Here is a 17,902-nt window from a genome sequence, read left to right on the forward strand (position 1 = left end):
TCAGAACAGCAGTTCTTTTTTTCTCATTATGGAGATGAGCGTGCTGGTTTGTGTTTTGTAATATTATTTTAAAAGACGTGCATGGTCTGCTTTACAAATATTGCATTCTTCTGATATCATTATCAGCCAGTAATCTATGGATAGAAAGACATCAATTCCTCCTACAGCCTTCAGTACTGTGGAACACTAAAACAATTTTGTGAAAGTACTGTAATGTCTGCTGGGTTTAGTTGAAACACTTAGAAATAGATTAGAACTTTTCTCTTCTCTGCTTCCCTAGCATTATTTTTATCATTTTTTCCTTCTGTATTTCCAAACGGTCTCTTGCACTAATGCGTTTCAAAGGCATTTAGTTATGCAGCCCTGTTTCAACTCTGCAAATGGCCTCGCTCGCGACTTCCCATTATCGGCAGACACCAACTATTTATGTTGGATAGATCTAATTATGAAATGCCAGCATTGACTAAAATCTAAGGCCAATGTTAGTTTTCAAATAGTCAACAACTACTTTTTTTCAACAGTGCATTTTCCTCTTGTCGTTTGGTTTTGTTTGTTATTGGTTGGGTTTTTGGTGTTTTATGCTTATTTTTGTTGTTGTTTGGTTGGTTGTTTTGGGGTTTTTTTGTGGAAAACCAGCAGAATAACCTCTCTTATTCATTTCTAAAGTCCCATTCAGTTCCTCGTTATAAATTCCAGAAGTGAGACAGAACGCAATGGTGGAAAGACTGTATCCCACACAGTTTAAAACAAACCAAGAAAACATCTTATTTGGAGGTTTATCGTTGAGTGCGTGAAAAAATAAACACAACTATCTCTTGAAGAAAGTGAGAAAGCGCTCTCATTATTAATTAGGGTCCACAGAGGAAAAAAATACAGCCTTTTACCCGAAAGGTTATTTACCGTGTTCAGATGTGATGGTGTATTTGTGAGAGATTTCAGTACTGTATGAGTGGATTATCTGAAAAAGAAAATAAAAATTGGAACTAAGAATTAACTTTTTATAGTTGTATTTAGAAAAAAAAGGATCACGAATGGGAATGCGGGCCCATCCCTGAAAGCCAAACTTTTGTCACATAAAAATAAAAGCAAAATGGAGTACTTCCCAAATCCCGTTTTCCCCAGGAAGCTGTTAAGAAAGAGGCCAAAAAAAAGAGTGGCGGCGTCACCTCAGAATTTACCACCCTCATTCCAACCACAAACATGTCAGGTAGGTTGAAAAGCAACAATCACCCTTTTCATCTAATTTTTGCTCTTTCTTCAGCAAGCACCGGAGCTCTGATTAGTTGAAGGCAGCGCCTCAGCTCCCAACAACCCGGGAGACCCGCCACCACAGCTTCCAGCCGGGCAGGACGACGCCAGGGCTGACCTGGGGGCCTGGCCGCCATCTTCCCTCTGCCCGCCCCCGCTGAGGGAGGCCGCGGCCCCGCCCCACGCTCGGGCCGCCGAGGAAGATTGGGCTCTCGGCGCCCCGTAGTTTCCCTGGTAACCGGCAGGAAGCGTTGCCGGGCACCGACCTGCCCGCTCCGCGGACAGGCCGGGGGGTGTCGGTGCGGCCGGTAGGGCTGCGTCGGGCCCTCAGGGGCCTTGACCTGGGCTTCCCCGCGAGGGAGTGGGAGCTGTGGGGAGTCTGTGTGAGAGCCCCTTGTCGCTTTGTTTCGTCTTGCGCTCCGGGAGAGCCGGCCCTTCCCCGACGGCGGCAGCAACCTCGCCTTTGAAACCCGACTTACTTCTCTTCGGTGACTTCCAGCAACCAGACTGCAGGCCACGCTTCTCCTCCTTTGAAAGACGTCTTCTAAAGGTGCCTTTTCTGTTCCTATTTAAGGATTTCTGCCTTTTGCTTGAAGTCTGTCGTCTGCCAGTGGGGTGGTTCTGTGTGGAGTCTCGTGTGTCCCTGGTTTGATCCCCAGCTGCACTCCTGCTGTCTGATCTCCCTATGACTCTCCTAACTCTTGACTGCACAAGAACTTTCATCCTCCTCTGAAGGCTGAGACCTCCTCATGAAAAGTCCTTTTTCCCCCTCTCTGCCAGCTCCTCCTCTGTCAATATATAGGCAAGTTATTTCTCAGTTGTTTTTTTACAAAACCTTAACTCCTACCTTTACTTTTGACCCAAAGGGCTAATGTTATTCCTGCCTGTTGTCACACCTTTCACTGCTTACGTTCTCAGATGGTACAACCAGGAGCTTTTCAAAGGCATCTAGATTTTGTCGTTAGTTAAAACCCTAGTAATGCCCTTGGCGTATATCTGGATTACTTATTGGAAGAGAAAAAAATGTGAATACATCTGAATTACATCGAAATCCTTTGCTGAGAAAAATGTTTATGTTGTTATTAGCGAGATGACTGTTCCCATTATGAGCAATTGTACATTTCAAAGGTTGACACTGATAGCACTATTTTGTGATATATAATGCTAATGTCAAGAACTTATCTGGTGTTTTTATATTATAAAACCACTTCGATTCTTATTATTCTGATAGTTAGAAATGTGTTTTCTAACTGTAATGTGATTAGACTATTGTAATAATCAGCTGGCACTCACAAAATCTGTGCATTTTCTTTCTATGTTACTGTTTGTCTTTAATTAGGGCTTCCAATTATTTCTGGTTTTAATGATTGGCATTTTTCAAACAGCATAGTTCCCGTAAGTGTCATTTAAATTTTTGTGTGCTCTGAAGAGACTTAATTGGCTAATTGTGGTATGTTAGTTCCTCTTTTAAGAAGACTGTCACTGGAGACAGGCCAAGTTATGAAAATGGGAGGAAAGAGAAACCAAAATGTACAATGGGAGAACTGATTTGAATCACTAGTTCTGCTTAAATCATCAATCAAGAAGTATTGATTTAAACTTTAAACTTTAGTTTTGCTTTGTATTTGTATTTTAGTTAATTTGGTAATCATTACAGTATGTTGTTTCTCAACATTCAGTAAAACTTAGATTTCTTAATTCTTTCTACAAGTCATAAGGACATAGCCTATCCACAGAAGTGCTGGGGTCTTACCACTTCTTACTAGAAGCAGAAATAATCCTAAAGATTTAGACATTTAGATATGAAATGCTGTTCTAGTTCCTGATCCTGATCTCAGTATTTGAAGTTTAATCACGTTGTGGACAAAAACAGGTGTCAACAACTTGTGAAAGGTAATGGCTGGATAGCAAGCACCTGACGCATCCTTGTGGCAATGTTTTTTTACGTGTATTATTTAACTGATTTCCTGTTGTTTTAGTTTCTAAATAGTGTCATTTCTTGTTTCCTAAAAGAATGTAATTTCGTATTTAATAAACTGTTTTCTCCGCCCAGAGCACACCACAGCATGTTACTGAACATTAATAATATTCAAAACTAGCATTTTCACACTTTATAATTTTATTAACATTTTAAAACCTAAGTTTCACCAGTAATAAGTTTTATTATTCATCATAGCATCAGGCTTGCTATGTTAAATATGCAGTAGACCATTATTTTTATTAGAGACATTTTAACAATTGCATACACGTGTAGTAACATGTATGGCTGGTGCATTAACATATAGAAGATGTATGTACCTAAATCAGTATTTAAGGATGTATACAGAAAGTTATTTTTGCATTCTTTTCAACAAAATACTTTCATTCTTCTCACTGGAATTGGAATTAATTTTCTGCGTTCTTTCTTAATTCTTTTTTATTGAATCTGCTTTGGTTCTTGTGTCCCGAGTCTACTTGCTCTTCTGTTCATTCCTTCATCCTGGTCGTTCCTCAAATTGTTACTGTCTTCTGCTCTAACTGTACCCAACCAGCCTGTTTCCCTCAGGGCTGTTCCACTGAGCACTGTGATGCTGCTCCGATTTCTGTTGGCTCCCTAAGGGCAAACTGTACCTAATTTCACTTTTGCTGCAGGTCTGAAAGTACAGAAGTAAAAGGGAGCAGCGCCAGATCAGGAAACATGTGCATTTGAAAGATGGAGTGACAAGAGTGTCAAAATTATCCCATGCACTATGTAGGCTATTTAAGAATAAACATTTATTTTCTAGTATTTTTCAGATTTTCTTGTTTGATTGTTCATGCTAAGGGCAAACTGTACCAAATTTCACTTTTGCTGCAGGTCTCAAAGTACAGAAGTATAAGGGAGCAACGCCAGATTAGGAAATGTGTGCATTTGAAAGATGGAGTGACAAGACTGTCAAAATTATCCCATGTACACTTTTTCAGATTTTCTTGTTTGATTGTTCATGTCAGTCTTTGGACCTGGGGACTCTAACCCTTGATATTCTGTCATGTAGGAATGAAGATTATTTTATGTTTGTAATCTCTTTCTCTTCTAGGAAATAATGTTCTAAGAATGTCATCTGGCATCCAAATAAAACCAAAGACTACAATACAGAAGAGCAAGACATCTTCTCCTTCGCCATGTTCTCCAGAACCTGCAATTAAACCACAGCCAAGGCCTAGTGACAAGCTGAATCCTAAAACTATTGATCCGGTATGTGCAGGTGGTGGGTTTTCTGTTTATTTGATTAAAACAGGTATCTTTTTGGAAGAAATTTCCTTTATGAAATACGTGCAGGACATGCCTCTTCTGGTCCTGTTTTGTAAATTTAAATTAAACTTTTGTTATGAATCATACATTCCCTAATTTCTAAGCTCAAATGCCCGAGGCTTAACGTGTTTATTACTTTTTTAAAAAAGGGAGTTTGGTACAACTGTGGCTTGCATGGTAACTTTTTTATTTTCTAGTACTTCTGCTCTAAAAGGAGATTTAGAGCTAAGAGTTTAAAAGGGTTGGGGTTTTTTGGTGTAGTTATAAATTTTGGCATGTGCTGCTTTAGAGGAACTAACTGATCTCAGTTATGGAATGAAACCAGAATCTGGTAGCATCTTGAAGATCATCAAGACCTTATAAAATCTAGCAAATTAATTGCTGGTGAGCATTACTTGAAGTTCCCAAGTACTGAGAAGTCCTGCACCTGGAGAACTAACTTTGCATGGGTGATTTATGGCTCACTGGGCCATGTCAGCCAACCAATTAGTAATGTCACAGGCTTTTTGGAAAACGAACTAAATGCAGAAGTACTTTGATGAAGTACTAGTTTGCCATAAACAGAAGCTGAATAATTTCATTTGGGCATTATTTTTCTTAAAAATTTTTTGCAAGTAATACAATGACTTAATTAAGCCAAGAAGTCATCAAATCATACACACAATTTTAACAGTATTAGTGTACGTTCAAACACTTGAAAGAAAAAAATTAATATTTCGTGGTATTTCCTACTGTATGTTTTGTGATAAGATTTTAAATCTGGGAAGTATCATTGAGTGATCATGCTAATAAATCATAGTTCATATGTATAAGAAGGATGTATATGATAAAAAGCAACTTTGTGCAGACTTTCCTCCCAGCTCCCAGTTCCCTGCGCCAGTGAGTCCTCCCTAGATTCTCACCCAGTACAACTTTGTGGAGACTTTCCTCCTGTGAAGATCCCAGTTCCCTGCACCAGTGAGTCCTCCCTAGATTCTCACCCAGTATGAGCCTCTGCTCTGATTTCCAGTGCCCTCATGCCATCTTACCCAATATTTGTTGTTTCTCCCACATCTTGCCACCTTGTACTTCTGTCAATACTCAGATCAAGATGGAATTGTAGTAAACCTGCCTTCTCCATGTTACCAATATAACAACAATAAGAGCATCAGGAAGGGGAGAGATCCTTAATCTGTTAAGGGGAGAACCCATAAGACTTCAGTGTTAAGATTTGCAAGAGAAAATAGAAAAATAAGGGTATTCCATCAGGAGAGCACTCATTCTACGTTATTTATTCATTTTTACAACTTGCTAGCCAAACAATTCTGGAAAGCGGTTTTCTCATAAATGTACCAAATATATGTTTTCCATCCCATAGTGTGGGGGGTTTTTTTTGGTTATTTTTAGAATCATACGACTAAGTTCCTTTTTTGGTAAACTTCAGTTTTAACATATTCAAAATAGTTGCCAAACATTACTGTTATGAATAAATAACGCTTTCTCTTGTTTATTGTCCTCACAGTTTGGTGCTCATTCTCGACCACCTTCTGCATTTGCTGCTATATACGCTAAAGGGGGCATTCCGTGCAGGTGTGTTGGTTTTGTTTGTTTCTTTACTATGTTATGATTAAGTAGATTTACACAGGTTGAAATCCATCTATTCATGTTTGATCTTTTAGTCAGGCTGTTTGATTCCATTCATTTTGGAGAAGATTTCTGATATTTAACTCTTTCAAAGCACAAAGCAATTTTCCATGTCTTTGAAATTGTCTTCTTTTGAGTCTTTTTTTCTGCTGTGTTAATTCTGAAGCTGCATTTTTAATGAATAGCTAGGTATTTGCAGATTGGATTTATTCTTTTATGGAAGAAGTTGATTTCTTCATGTAATGGCATTTACTTCTCCCTGCTAACAAAGATAATAAAATTCATGCCATTTCAGTAAGTAGACATCATGCAGTCTTTTTTTTTTTCTAAAGTAAGTAGTATGACATTTTCTTGAATATTCCAATTCTGTAGTTCTCAGCAATACCACATATTAACAAAACTACTTGTAAATAATAGTTATTTTGTGATTTGTGGTATTTTAACTTTTGTCAATTCTATATTTGCACAGAAAAGAAGCACTTTAGTGTTTTGTCAAGTGAATGCAGAACTACTTAACAGAAATTTAAGTAATCATTAATACATGTATATACATGTATAAAATAATCATTAATGCATAGTCTTTATCTGTATCTTAGGAGTAACTGATGAATTCCAGTATAATTTTCTTTCAGTTTCAACTGCTTTCCCTTAAAAAAAGCTATTTGAGGAAAATGTTTCTTGATATTAGTCAAAATAAGTAACTTTGCAGAGGAAGTAACTTCTGTGTTGGTATGAGAGGCATCTATATTTTTTATCACTTTTAGTTTCTCATTTCTATGTGATTGGGAGCAGAACTTTGAAAACTGCCATACTTGGGAATCATGACAAATGCACTTTTAAATCCCATTATACAGCATTATGTATTGGAAATGTTTACGTACCATTATAGTAATATTGCAAACCAATTGCGCACTGTTAAATCCCATACATTTCACTAAGGAACGCACTATGTATTGAAAATGTTTATGTACCATTATAGTAATATTGCAAACCAATTGGTGATATATTTAAAGTGGTCAGTGCTAGCCATAAATTATATATTATTATATGTTAATTTGTTAAAACTTTACTCTTTATGTAGGTTAATGCATGGCTCAGTGAAACACAGACTGCAGTGGGAATGCCTTCCTGAAACTATTCCCTTTGATCCTCTTCTTGTGACGCTGGCAGAGGTAAACTCAATTTTATTGCAAAGTTAAGGATATAGGATTTCCTAATTGCAAATGGTGTTTTGTAGCAAGCTACACTAGTTAACTTAGACTCACCTCCTAGGGAAATATGAAAAAAACATTTGTAAGCATCTTTTATGAATGAAGATGATCAAGGACATTACCATTTGTAGCTCTTTAGTTTGAGCATTCTGGAAGAGCTCTTTAGTCTTTGAGATACTGGCCAAATATAAGACTGCATCTCAGATTCCCAGCTGTTGAATGAAACACTTCAGTCCATTTGTGGCTTTGCAGGTTCTTTTGTAAACAAAATTATTTTGATTCTTTTTGTATATAAAGCCTACCTATTGAAGTAAGAGTGCTCTCCTCAATAGGTTAAACTAATAGAGTGGAAATAGGTTCCTGTAAATAAGTGAAAGAGAAATACTATACGTTATGTTCAGGCTTCTGTTTTCCCAGCATAATCTGTGACATTTATCACCAAAAATTTTTCAGGAGTGTAAATATATGTTTAATCCAGTGTGGCAGATGAAATAAAGTGCATACTCTATCTAGAGGTGCCTTTTTTTCTGTTTTCTGACATTAAACAAAGCTGTCAATTCCTAAAGTAACTTAGAACTCCCATTACAAAAGGAAGACTTCAGCTGTACAGCTTTAAACCTTTGAGTTCTGCCAGTCAGGTCTTCACTAGAAGTGCATGTTTGTAGCAGCTACAAGTTTTTGGTGTTGCAGAGGTGTGTGTGTGGTGGGGTGAGTGTCTTTCCTTCCACAGTTCACCTTTCTTTTTTTTTTCCCTTCAGGGTATGAAAACCATTTACAAATACAGCCTATTCTTGTTCATGGGCTTGTTGAAAAATTACATTGGGTAGTTAAAGTAAAGGTATTGAAGTACAAACAGTGATTGAATTGGCAGTAGTCATAATGTGACTTTTAATATTCAGTGTTCTGAAAGAAAAATGAATAAGGATATCCTGTAAGCAGAGTTGTACACGATGGCTCCACATGGTGGAGTCAGTGTATTTTATGTTTTGAACTGATATAACAAAATCTAAACATTATCTTGCAGCTATGTGGAACTTTTTAAATGTGTTCTTATTTAAAAGAAGGCTCGCTCTTAAGCAAGCATGTTTTACATTTGCAACAGGGTCTAAGAGAGACAAAACATCCCTATACATTTGTTTCAAAGGAGGGTTTTAAAGAATTACTTCTGGTCGAAGGTGCTGCTGAAAAAGCCATTCCCTTGTTGCCTCGTCTAATTCCAGTGTTAAAGGCTGCATTGGTAAGTCTTACTCTTCATGCAGAGATTTTAATGGGCTTGATGTTTTGGGTTTTTTTCTTTTTCCTTGTGCTGGTGCGGACTACACGAAAAATATTAATGTGACAAATCTATTGCATGGGCTTTAGTTTTGGGGGTTAGGGGTATGGGGATAGTTTCTTTTTTTCATGTTAATCCTGCCTTGGTTTTATTAGCTAAATATATATTTAACTGTAAATTCAGATGGGCAACTCCTGGTATAGCTGTATGTCAGTAGCTATGGGGTAAATTCTGTGGAAATGGCCTATTAAAGATCTGAATGTAAGCAGAAATAAATATATGGATTGGTGGTGCCTTTATATGTCCACATAATAACAGGCAAAAAAGATTAAGATGGAGATGCAAGAACAAACACTTATCTGTTAAATTTAAACATTCAAAACGTGCTACAAAGATAAAATAGAATACGCCAGTGAGGAAAAGGGAAGAATATAGTTAAAATGTTTGAGGTCATGTTGTTATTTTTTAAAATGTTTAGAAAATGTTCATAAAATAAAGTGAGGTAAAAGTATTGGCCTCGAAGGTACTCTGTTTTCGATCTTTTTTGTACCTTTCAGAGCCCTTTTCTGGTTCAGCCACTTGCTGTTCTTTAATCTGGCTGTGTTTCAGTTCTGGTTTTATGGAGGTGGCTGAAAGTTTGAAAATTCTTTGTGATCTCAGATTTGAGGTGTAATAGAAGATCAGAATTGTGTTTTATCTCTGGTTTAGTTTGGAAGAGAAAATTAGAAAAAATTATTCTTGTCTGTTCTTTCAATTACTGTTATTAATCTGATAATTTTGATTGTTGCACTGTTCTGGTATAAAGTCTTCTTAAACCTTCTACTACAGAAGCAGTCAATGACTTCTAGTTAAAACATTAAGGGCCCAAATGTCAGAGTGGAAAAATAACTGTTTAAATAAAGGTCAGTATTAGTACAAGAACAAAATAAATTGTCATGAATCAATTTCTCTGCTAAAGGAAGAGTGAAATAACTAAACCATTAGAGAATTGCTGTTCTTTAATCTGGCTGTGTTTCAGTTCTGGTTTTATGGAGGTGGCTGAAAGTTTGAAAATTCTTTGTGATCTCAGATTTGAGGTGTAATAGAAGATCAGAATTGTGTTTTATCTCTGGTTTAGTTTGGAAGAGAAAATTAGAAAAAATTATTCTTGTCTGTTCTTTCAATTACTGTTATTAATCTGATAATTTTGATTGTTGCACTGTTCTGGTATAAAGTCTTCTTAAACCTTCTACTACAGAAGCAGTCAATGACTTCTAGTTAAAACATTAAGGGCCCAAATGTCAGAGTGGAAAAATAACTGTTTAAATAAAGGTCAGTATTAGTACAAGAACAAAATAAATTGTCATGAATCAATTTCTCTGCTAAAGGAAGAGTGAAATAACTAAACCATTAGAGAACTCAGGTATAGAAGAACCTTCCCAAGGGACTAATAAAGAAGACAAAGCACCTTAGAAATAGATAAGAATCTGATAATTGCTGGCAGGTGACAAAGCTGTAGCTGGCAGGGGACTAAATTAATTGAGCCAGAAAGTCATTGGCTCCTGTGTTTCTCCAACAAAGACAATTATTGTTATGAATTACATACAAATTTAATGAAATCAGTAATTTCTAACTGAAATGTTGTCTGCCAATTTCAGCATATCCGCATTTGAAGGGTTATGTCTCATATGCTGTGAAATTGTAGATGTAATAAACTGTTTTGCCTGCTGAATTTTTTATTTCATCAATAATAAATTATCCATTTCCTTCTCTGAGAAGAAATGCAAGAGTTTCACTGACATTTTGTGGACACTTTTGTTTTCTACTTTAAAAGTATACTTCTGTTTTTAATTGTTACTTCTAGATAATAATATTCAGTCATATTGTACTTGTATTTTGGAACTTGTAACATTATAACAGCTAGCAGTCGCATAGTAGTTTTAATTTTTAAAAATCCTATATACATTCATAATGTAGAGATCATAGTTTTGAAGAACTTGTGCATTTGTCTGAATATTACTGACAGGATTTTCTCTTTTCTCCCTCTGAAGGCCCATTCAAATGATGAAGTATTCTTAAGGGGATTGGATGCTTTAGTTCAACTGAGTGCTGTTGTTGGCCCATCTCTTAATGATTATCTTAAGCATCTACTCACAAATGTAAGTTTTTTAATGCTGTGGTAAAAAATCATCTCTATTTTTATGGTACTTTTGTTGAGATGTTTACTATAATATCTGCACAGATACAGTGGAGGACTCAGCAGTTCCATGAAAAGCATTACTTCATATATTCCTCTATGTAAGTCCATCATTTTTTAATATGGTGACTTATAAAGTTCTAGCAAGGTCCAAAAGCTGCTGTTAATGTCAATTGGAGAATAATGGAAGTGTTGTCTACTAGTTAAAAAAGATTCAGCTTCAAGCTTCAGGTGAAATAGATGCTCTGTTTTGAAGGGAAGTTTATGTTTATTGAAAAATGAGTTTTGCATTTTGTGTGAATATTTAAAAAAAAAATCTGTGCAAGTTTCGAGAAATTAACATAAGCAAATATTCCCACTTCTTTCAGGTGGAAATTCTGCACAAGGGAGTTTTCATTAAATAAACTCAGAGTGGGATTGTAGAAAGTGTTTTTCTACCGAATGCTTCTGTAGACATCCTTCCTCCGTTAGACTTCTCATGGGTTCATTTTGCTTGCTTCAAAGCACTTTTGTACAGCAAAATAAAAGGACCTTTTAGACATCCAATGCAGAAGAGAGAAATTGCAATAGTTCTTTTAAAGTATTTCCACTATAATAAATCTCTTTCGGTGTGTGTGAAAAATGTTTTAACTTTTAATGTGGACAGCACTTTAAGAATCAATTTTTTTTTAAGATTGATAGCTCTCTAAAATGTGTTTGCTAAAAGCCAAAAAATTAAAATAAGTATTTTTTTGGCTAACAGTTGTGCTTTCTTTGAATTTAAGTTTCTCATCAGTTAACATTTTATTCCTTTTGTCTTGACTGAGTTTCATCCTTTGACGTGAGTTAGAAGCTATAAAGTGATGTTTCTTTTAGGATTTAATTTTCGAAAGACAAGATGAAATAAAGTAATAAAATAGAATTGTATTGGCCTCACAGCATATATTGTATTATATTCTGCAACAAACCTTTTTATTTTTCTGTTCCAATAGCTTTCAAGGAGATTAATGGACAAGAAATTTAGAGAAAAAATTACTATTGCTTTACAGAAGTTGGAGCAATATGGTGGAAAGGTAAGTTGACCAGATGGTTATTCTCTAATCTACATGTATGAATGCAACTTTGCCAAAACATCATCCATCTCTGGTTTTCAGACTAAGAACCACATTCTGAAAACTGCTTATTTTCATGTCACAACTATTCATATTGCATGAAACACAGAATTTTGTACAGCAGCAGTCAGCACAGTTAGTAAAATAATTCTTTTAGTCTGAGTGGTAATAGAAATGACATTAAATCTACTCTGGATGATCCATATTCTTCCAGTTAGGTTTTGTTATCTCCCTTTTTTTTTATCATCTCCCACTTTTCATTTGTATTCTCCATTGTTTTAATTGCTGAGTGGGGAATACAGGAGTATGTGTCTCGGTAAAATATTCCAAGGGATCCATACCTCCATAAGAAGCCTCATGGCTGGGGTCTTACAGCACACCAAGCCCCATTCAGGAGAGCTCTTTTTGGAGCAAGTGTGCATCTATGTAGATCCTTACCCGTGATACTTGCTTGCAAGATTTTATTGTCCTTGATGGGAAGCTTATGCAGACTTAGTGATTAAATGAGATACTACTGTGTTTTTGAAAATTCTCCATTTCTCTAGAAAGTCTAAATCTTTTCACTGAATTTCACTGAATTTTCACTGAATTTCTAGAGTTGGAAGGGACCATAGAGATCATCTAGTCCAACTCCCCTGCTGAAGCAGGATTGCCTAGAGCTAGAGCATGTTACTCAGGAGCATCCAGGCAGGTCTTGAAAATCTTCAAAGAAGGGGACTCCACAACCTCCCTGGGCAGCCTGTTCCGTGAAGAAGTTTCTCCTCATATTTGAGTGGAACCTCTTATGTTCCAACTTGTGCCAGGGTTTGAACTGATGTGACAAATGGGTTAGTCACACAGGGTAAAATCCAGACTGCCTAAATCCTAACTCTAATTTTGGCATTGCAGCACTTAGAGCACTTAGAAAGTAGATGCTTATGCTGAGTAAAGCATGTATGCTTCTTGTGGAGGCCGTAGAGTAGGCTCAATGTCTATGAAGAGAAGAACAGGAATTCTCCAAATGTCAACTAGTAAATAGCTTCTGGATCCTTCTGGGGTATTGACACCTGATCCAGGCTGAATATTTGTCTTCAATATGCCTGGGATGCAGGCTTCCTGTTCCTTTTTCTGAGCCTAAATACTTTTCTCAACAGGATTTACTCTTGCTAAAAGATACTTTATGCTGTTATTGATGATGCCTGCCCATTCCCACTAATAGCTTAGTGTTTGGGTTACTTAGTGAGGAAATCAGATACTCACATTCCAGCCCATGCTGCTTAACCCAGAGGTTAGATCTGCAATTGCAATAAATGAAAGAAAAAATGCTTTAAGTACTAGATGGCAGAGTATTCTTCTGCTGAAGTAGTCTTTTGTTGCCATTTTCTGTTGTACTGTACATTGTGCAGAAAGGAGGAGAGAAGAAAAAGTGAGAGAGTAATGGCTTGGCTATTCATCTAGAAGAGAAAGTATTTGCTTTCTTGACTGTATGAACACTTGCATGTATTATTATAAATAGCCATTGGTAAAGAATAGGTTACCTAAAGAGTAGGGGCCATAAGTATAGGTATACTAGTTCTGAGCTTGTTTGCCTTAATCAGTAGGCACCCAAAGCACCACTTCTTTTTTTTAATTTTTTTTGTGTGCTTATCTTTATTTAAGTGCAGTAGCAGTTTTCATATATTACAGATTTGAAAACATCATGACAAATAAAGAAGCATGAGTTTTTTATTTATATGTAGTGAGATAAGAAAATTGTCATTGTGATGTTATGAAAATTTAGCTCTAGATAACGTAACTAATCCAGTGAATCATTAACCTCTAATTCTCCTGTCTGTTCCCTGATTTCTTGTAACCTTACCAGTTTAGCGAGTAGGTCTTTCTGTGTGTCTTTTAAAAATACAGTAATGAGATAAAGCAGAAAAACCCAAAACAAACTCCTACATTGTGATTACAAGCAATACTATATAACCCAACTATCGAATTTATCAAATTTCTATTCTAAATGAGTTATAATGTATATGATTCTTACTTTTATTGGAAGGTCCTTCCAGAATATCATTCCTCTATTTAAAAAATTCTTATCACAATGCTCCATTTTTTCAGATCGTTATTTTCAGCCCGTTTGACAGTAAGTTTCTCAGCAAATACTTTTTAGTTTTCTACTGTTTGATAATAACAAAGATAACTAAGTAAGAGCTGTGAATTATACAGTTTATAGAGACTATATGAATACTCTCATATGTAGTGCTAGTGCTCCTTATTTTGTTTAACTTTGTTTTATTTTCATCAACAGGCATCTGTGGCTATCATCAAATCTAAAATTCCAACCTATTGTTCTATCTCCTCTTGATCAATAAAACTATAGTCATTTGTACTGTAAGGTGAAGTTTGGAAAGAAACTGCCCGTGACCATCACTGACAGTTTGGGTATGGTATATTCTCTTAAATTAATCACAATTCTTCAGTATGATGAAGAGTGGGAAAAGTCCTATCAGTTTGTAAATATGTAATTATGGAAGGCTATTTAAAATATTTCTTTCTGTATTAGCTCTTATTTGCATATGCATTGTGCTTACAATATGTCAACTATCTTTACTTCAAAAGCAGAGTAAGTATTGATTCTTCTTTTGTTGCAAATCATAATTTCCTTTAATAGATCTGAAATACTTAATATGCTTTGTACGTTGCTGCGATGCAAAATAATTTAGCTGTAATTACTTAAATAGTGACTAATTTGGTGTTAAATTGCATATGAATCCTTGCTTTTGAAACACGTAACTTAATGCATGCCACAGGCACAGATGGCTGCAGTTTGGTTCATGAGGATGACTGGGTTAGATGTAGAACTATGAGAACTCCTCTGGGCTTCTGGAGAGTCAGCTTTTAAAAGTCTGAAGTGAATGCACCAAACAGGTAGAGTGTGCTGCAACACTGAACTTGCTCTCTGTGTTCTCAGCATGTTTGGAGAAGCTGGAGAGGCTCTGGAGAACACAGTGCAGAGGCATCAGGTTGCTCCATAGAAGCCAGAGCCTAGGTTTTGCTCAGCTGATTAGTTCCAGTTGGCTTTGGACCTGAAGTGTGAGCTAAATGTAGGAGGCAACTTAGGAGTATTTACACCAGGCTCCCATTGTGTTGAGTTCTCTAATGCCACAGAGTCTAGCTTGTGAATTTAGCTCCAGACAAGCTAATAAACTTCTGAATGGGGAAGCTATGAAAAACAAAAAAAAAAAGGCCATAAGAACATCACAGAAGCCAGCTTACCTGGCTGTCAAGTCTTGTAGGGTGCAGTGTTTGAACCTGATTGCGAAATAATTCCTACCAGGTCTTGTAATAGGTACTGTTCAGGGTTCATGTTGTTATGGGTGTTCAAGTTACTCCGTGAGGGGGAGCTGACTGAAGTAACAAAATTTGCCATAGAAGTTTTTCCCCTGAGGAAAATTCAATTCCAGAATGTAAAGTTGTTGGAAGGGTGTTTTTGTTTTCTTTTTCTCATGGAAAAATGCTGTTGCGTAGGGTTTTAGAAAAATCTGTCATGTGAAAGCAGTGTCATAACTCTTGGAAAACTACCACTGTTTGGCTAAATTAAATTTACTTCAGGACTGTGCTAAGATCTCTGCTGAGATCAGAACTGTGCTCAGTCACAATACACGTATTTAAGCTTTTTAAAAAAATTACATCTGTTGGCAAAAATGTTTAATTTTAAGAAATACAAGTATTTGTTGAACAACTCAAAAAAATTGATCATGCTGCTTGTTTTTCTTCATGTTTACTTTATTATTATTATTTTTTTACAAAATGTGCACATTTAGTTTACACAAACACACTACAGCAGATTTCAGGTGTACATGTACTGTACTACTCTTATCCTACACTGGTGATAGCAGAGCAGCCTTCAACATGCCTCTAACAACCCATCTCTACACCAGAATAGATACCTGATTTATTTTTGCAAAAGAACACTTGCAACATTCCTTCTACTTCATTAATCCCCTTTCTGCAGCAATGTCACAAGATTGGCCTGTCTCTGATAGCATTTCACCTCTTTTTGAAGTATTGGCATAAACTCTGTGGACAATATATCTTAAAAATTACATGGATGGGGGGCAGTACTATCTTTTAAGTACATAGATTTTTTTTGTTTGTTTTTTAAAAGTTTCTAGGTTCAGAATTAAGGTAGCTCCAATCTTAATGAAGAAATGATCCTAAAAAAATGTAATGAATTATCACGTACAGATGATATTTTTCTGATTGTTTTTTTTCCTGTTTCTGTGTCCTAATAGAAGATACTACAAAAAGCCTGTCTAATACTTCTAAGTGGTAGATGTTACCACATACTGATACTTACTCTGAGCACTGAAGTGGGATGGAAGTTTCAAAAGAAGTTAATGCCTTTTTCTTCATTAAAGGCAGAAAGACGTGTGTTCATTAAAACAGTGTCAAGAGCCAGTTAAGATTTCTTCATGAAAAATTAAGAGTCAGAAGACCCTTAATTTTAAGCAAAGAACTTTGCAGACACATCCTAGAAGAATTAGAAATACAGTATGTAGGACTGTTCATGTGATAAATTAAATGCAGATTTACCAGGTAAGTGTGATTGATAGAAGCTCACTTGTATTTGTCAGGGAGTAAATCTACCTGTGAACAATTTCTTTTTTTGTTCTAGAACAGTTCTTCCCCTCAAGTTACCTATTTTCTTAGGTTTGGGGTTTTTTTGAAGAGAAAAGCAAGTCAAAAGTGGAAGGCAATTGCAGCAAGATGTGCATTGCACATTGATTATAGCACTTTAACTCGAAGTATTATTCCAAAAATGAGATCTACACCATACAAATGTGGAAAAAAAATACATGGTAATGCCTCTGTATAAATTAGAAGCTAAGATTTAAGAAATACACTTAAACAACCTGGAGCTTAATCCAGTACAAATGAGTAGCAAAACTAAGAGTATTTATTTAACCTCTGTGTGATAGTATCTATTTTATCTAGGGGTTGGAATGATGATAAAGCTGCATACTGTCAAGTCTTAACTTTGTTTCTGACTTTTCAGAACATTCTTAGTTAACTAAGTAGCCACTGTTGAAGTGCTAAATTGTATAATTTAGAAAGTTTTTTTGGGGGAAAAGTTTATAATAAAAAATTTATTTGCATAATACATGTCTCAGTGTAAAGCTGAGTAATTTTATTTATGATAAAGTGGGAAATCCATCTTTTAGATAATGTTGCAGAATAGCTCATATTTGTCCATTAGTTGTAGACCTAATGTCTTCATTAAATCACATTTTCAAAGAGCTGCATGGATCGCATTATATTCTCATCCTGTAAAAAAAGACAACAAAAAACCAAAAATCACACACTGTTACAAATATAGTTGGCAAATAGCTATAGTGAAATTGGGTAGAACTAACTGTATTTTAGTTAATTACAACATTATATTTCAGCTTGTTTGGAGAAATCGTTAGTAGAAAAAGGCTGTTAATAGATCTATCCTTAAATAGATTTTTGTATGTATTAATTAAAAGAAGCTATTCTCTCAAGAATGCAATAGCATGTTTAGAAAATGTAGTCTGCATATTTCAGAGGTTATAAGTTTATATCCAGTGTAACAAAAAAAACCTATTCTCTCCAGAATGTAATAGCATGTTTAGAAAATGAAGTCTGCAGTATTAAGGTTATAAGTTTATATCCAGTGTAACAAAAAAACATGCAGTAGTTATTCCTTGAGTATTTATATCTGAAGTGTGAATCCATACGTGAAATTGCTCATCCTGTGTATCATACGCAGGAGCCTTTTTGGAAGTCTAGGGCATCCTATTGCATAGTTAGGGATGACTCTACAACAAAATAGATTTAAATGTGCATCTTTGTATGAACTCTTTGAAAGCAGTCAATTCTGTAAATATCACTGCGACATTGCCTCCTCAGCTCAGGTTTTTGGTGTGTTCCCAAAGAAAGGTGCTGACTGCTTTCCAGCGCTACTTCTGCTTTCTGATGGCTTTGCATGAAGCAGGTAACAAAACCTTCAGTTCTGCATAA

General features: G+C 35.9%; 2 protein-coding genes across 12 annotated transcripts in view; one reads left to right on the top strand and one right to left on the bottom strand.

Annotated features, from left to right (window-relative positions):
* The first annotated feature begins 1,493 nt into the window (after positions 1-1,493).
* Positions 1,494-17,902, top strand: part of PACRGL (PARK2 co-regulated like) — a 36,520-nt gene continuing 20,111 nt past the window's right edge. Inside the window, exons 1-9 of one of the 3 annotated variants that reach the window (XM_014937079.1) lie at positions 1,494-1,798; positions 4,305-4,462; positions 6,021-6,088; positions 7,224-7,314; positions 8,456-8,590; positions 10,657-10,764; positions 11,774-11,854; positions 14,166-14,299; positions 16,153-16,290. In XM_014937079.1, coding sequence (XP_014792565.1) covers positions 4,322-4,462; positions 6,021-6,088; positions 7,224-7,314; positions 8,456-8,590; positions 10,657-10,764; positions 11,774-11,854; positions 14,166-14,222 — 681 coding nt within the window. In that variant the 5' untranslated portion in view covers positions 1,494-1,798; positions 4,305-4,321 and the 3' untranslated portion in view covers positions 14,223-14,299; positions 16,153-16,290. Of the gene's footprint in view, positions 1,799-4,304; positions 4,463-6,020; positions 6,089-7,223; positions 7,315-8,455; positions 8,591-10,656; positions 10,765-10,847; positions 10,904-11,773; positions 11,855-14,165; positions 14,300-16,152; positions 16,291-17,902 lie in introns of those variants that run through there. The other 2 variants (XM_014937081.1, XM_014937080.1) reach the window with 2 other exon arrangements.
* KCNIP4 (Kv channel interacting protein 4) overlaps positions 15,623-17,902 on the bottom strand; it is a 491,412-nt gene continuing 489,132 nt past the window's right edge. For all 9 annotated transcript variants that reach the window (XM_014937070.1, XM_014937076.1, XM_014937072.1 and 6 more), the window contains one exon: positions 15,623-17,185. In XM_014937070.1, the coding sequence (XP_014792556.1) occupies positions 17,138-17,185 (48 nt within the window). In that variant the 3' untranslated portion in view covers positions 15,623-17,137. The remainder of the gene's footprint in view (positions 17,186-17,902) is intronic.

Source organism: Calidris pugnax, unplaced genomic scaffold (assembly GCF_001431845.1).
Source record: "Calidris pugnax isolate Ruff unplaced genomic scaffold, ASM143184v1 scaffold49, whole genome shotgun sequence".
NCBI lineage: Eukaryota > Metazoa > Chordata > Aves > Charadriiformes > Scolopacidae > Calidris > Calidris pugnax.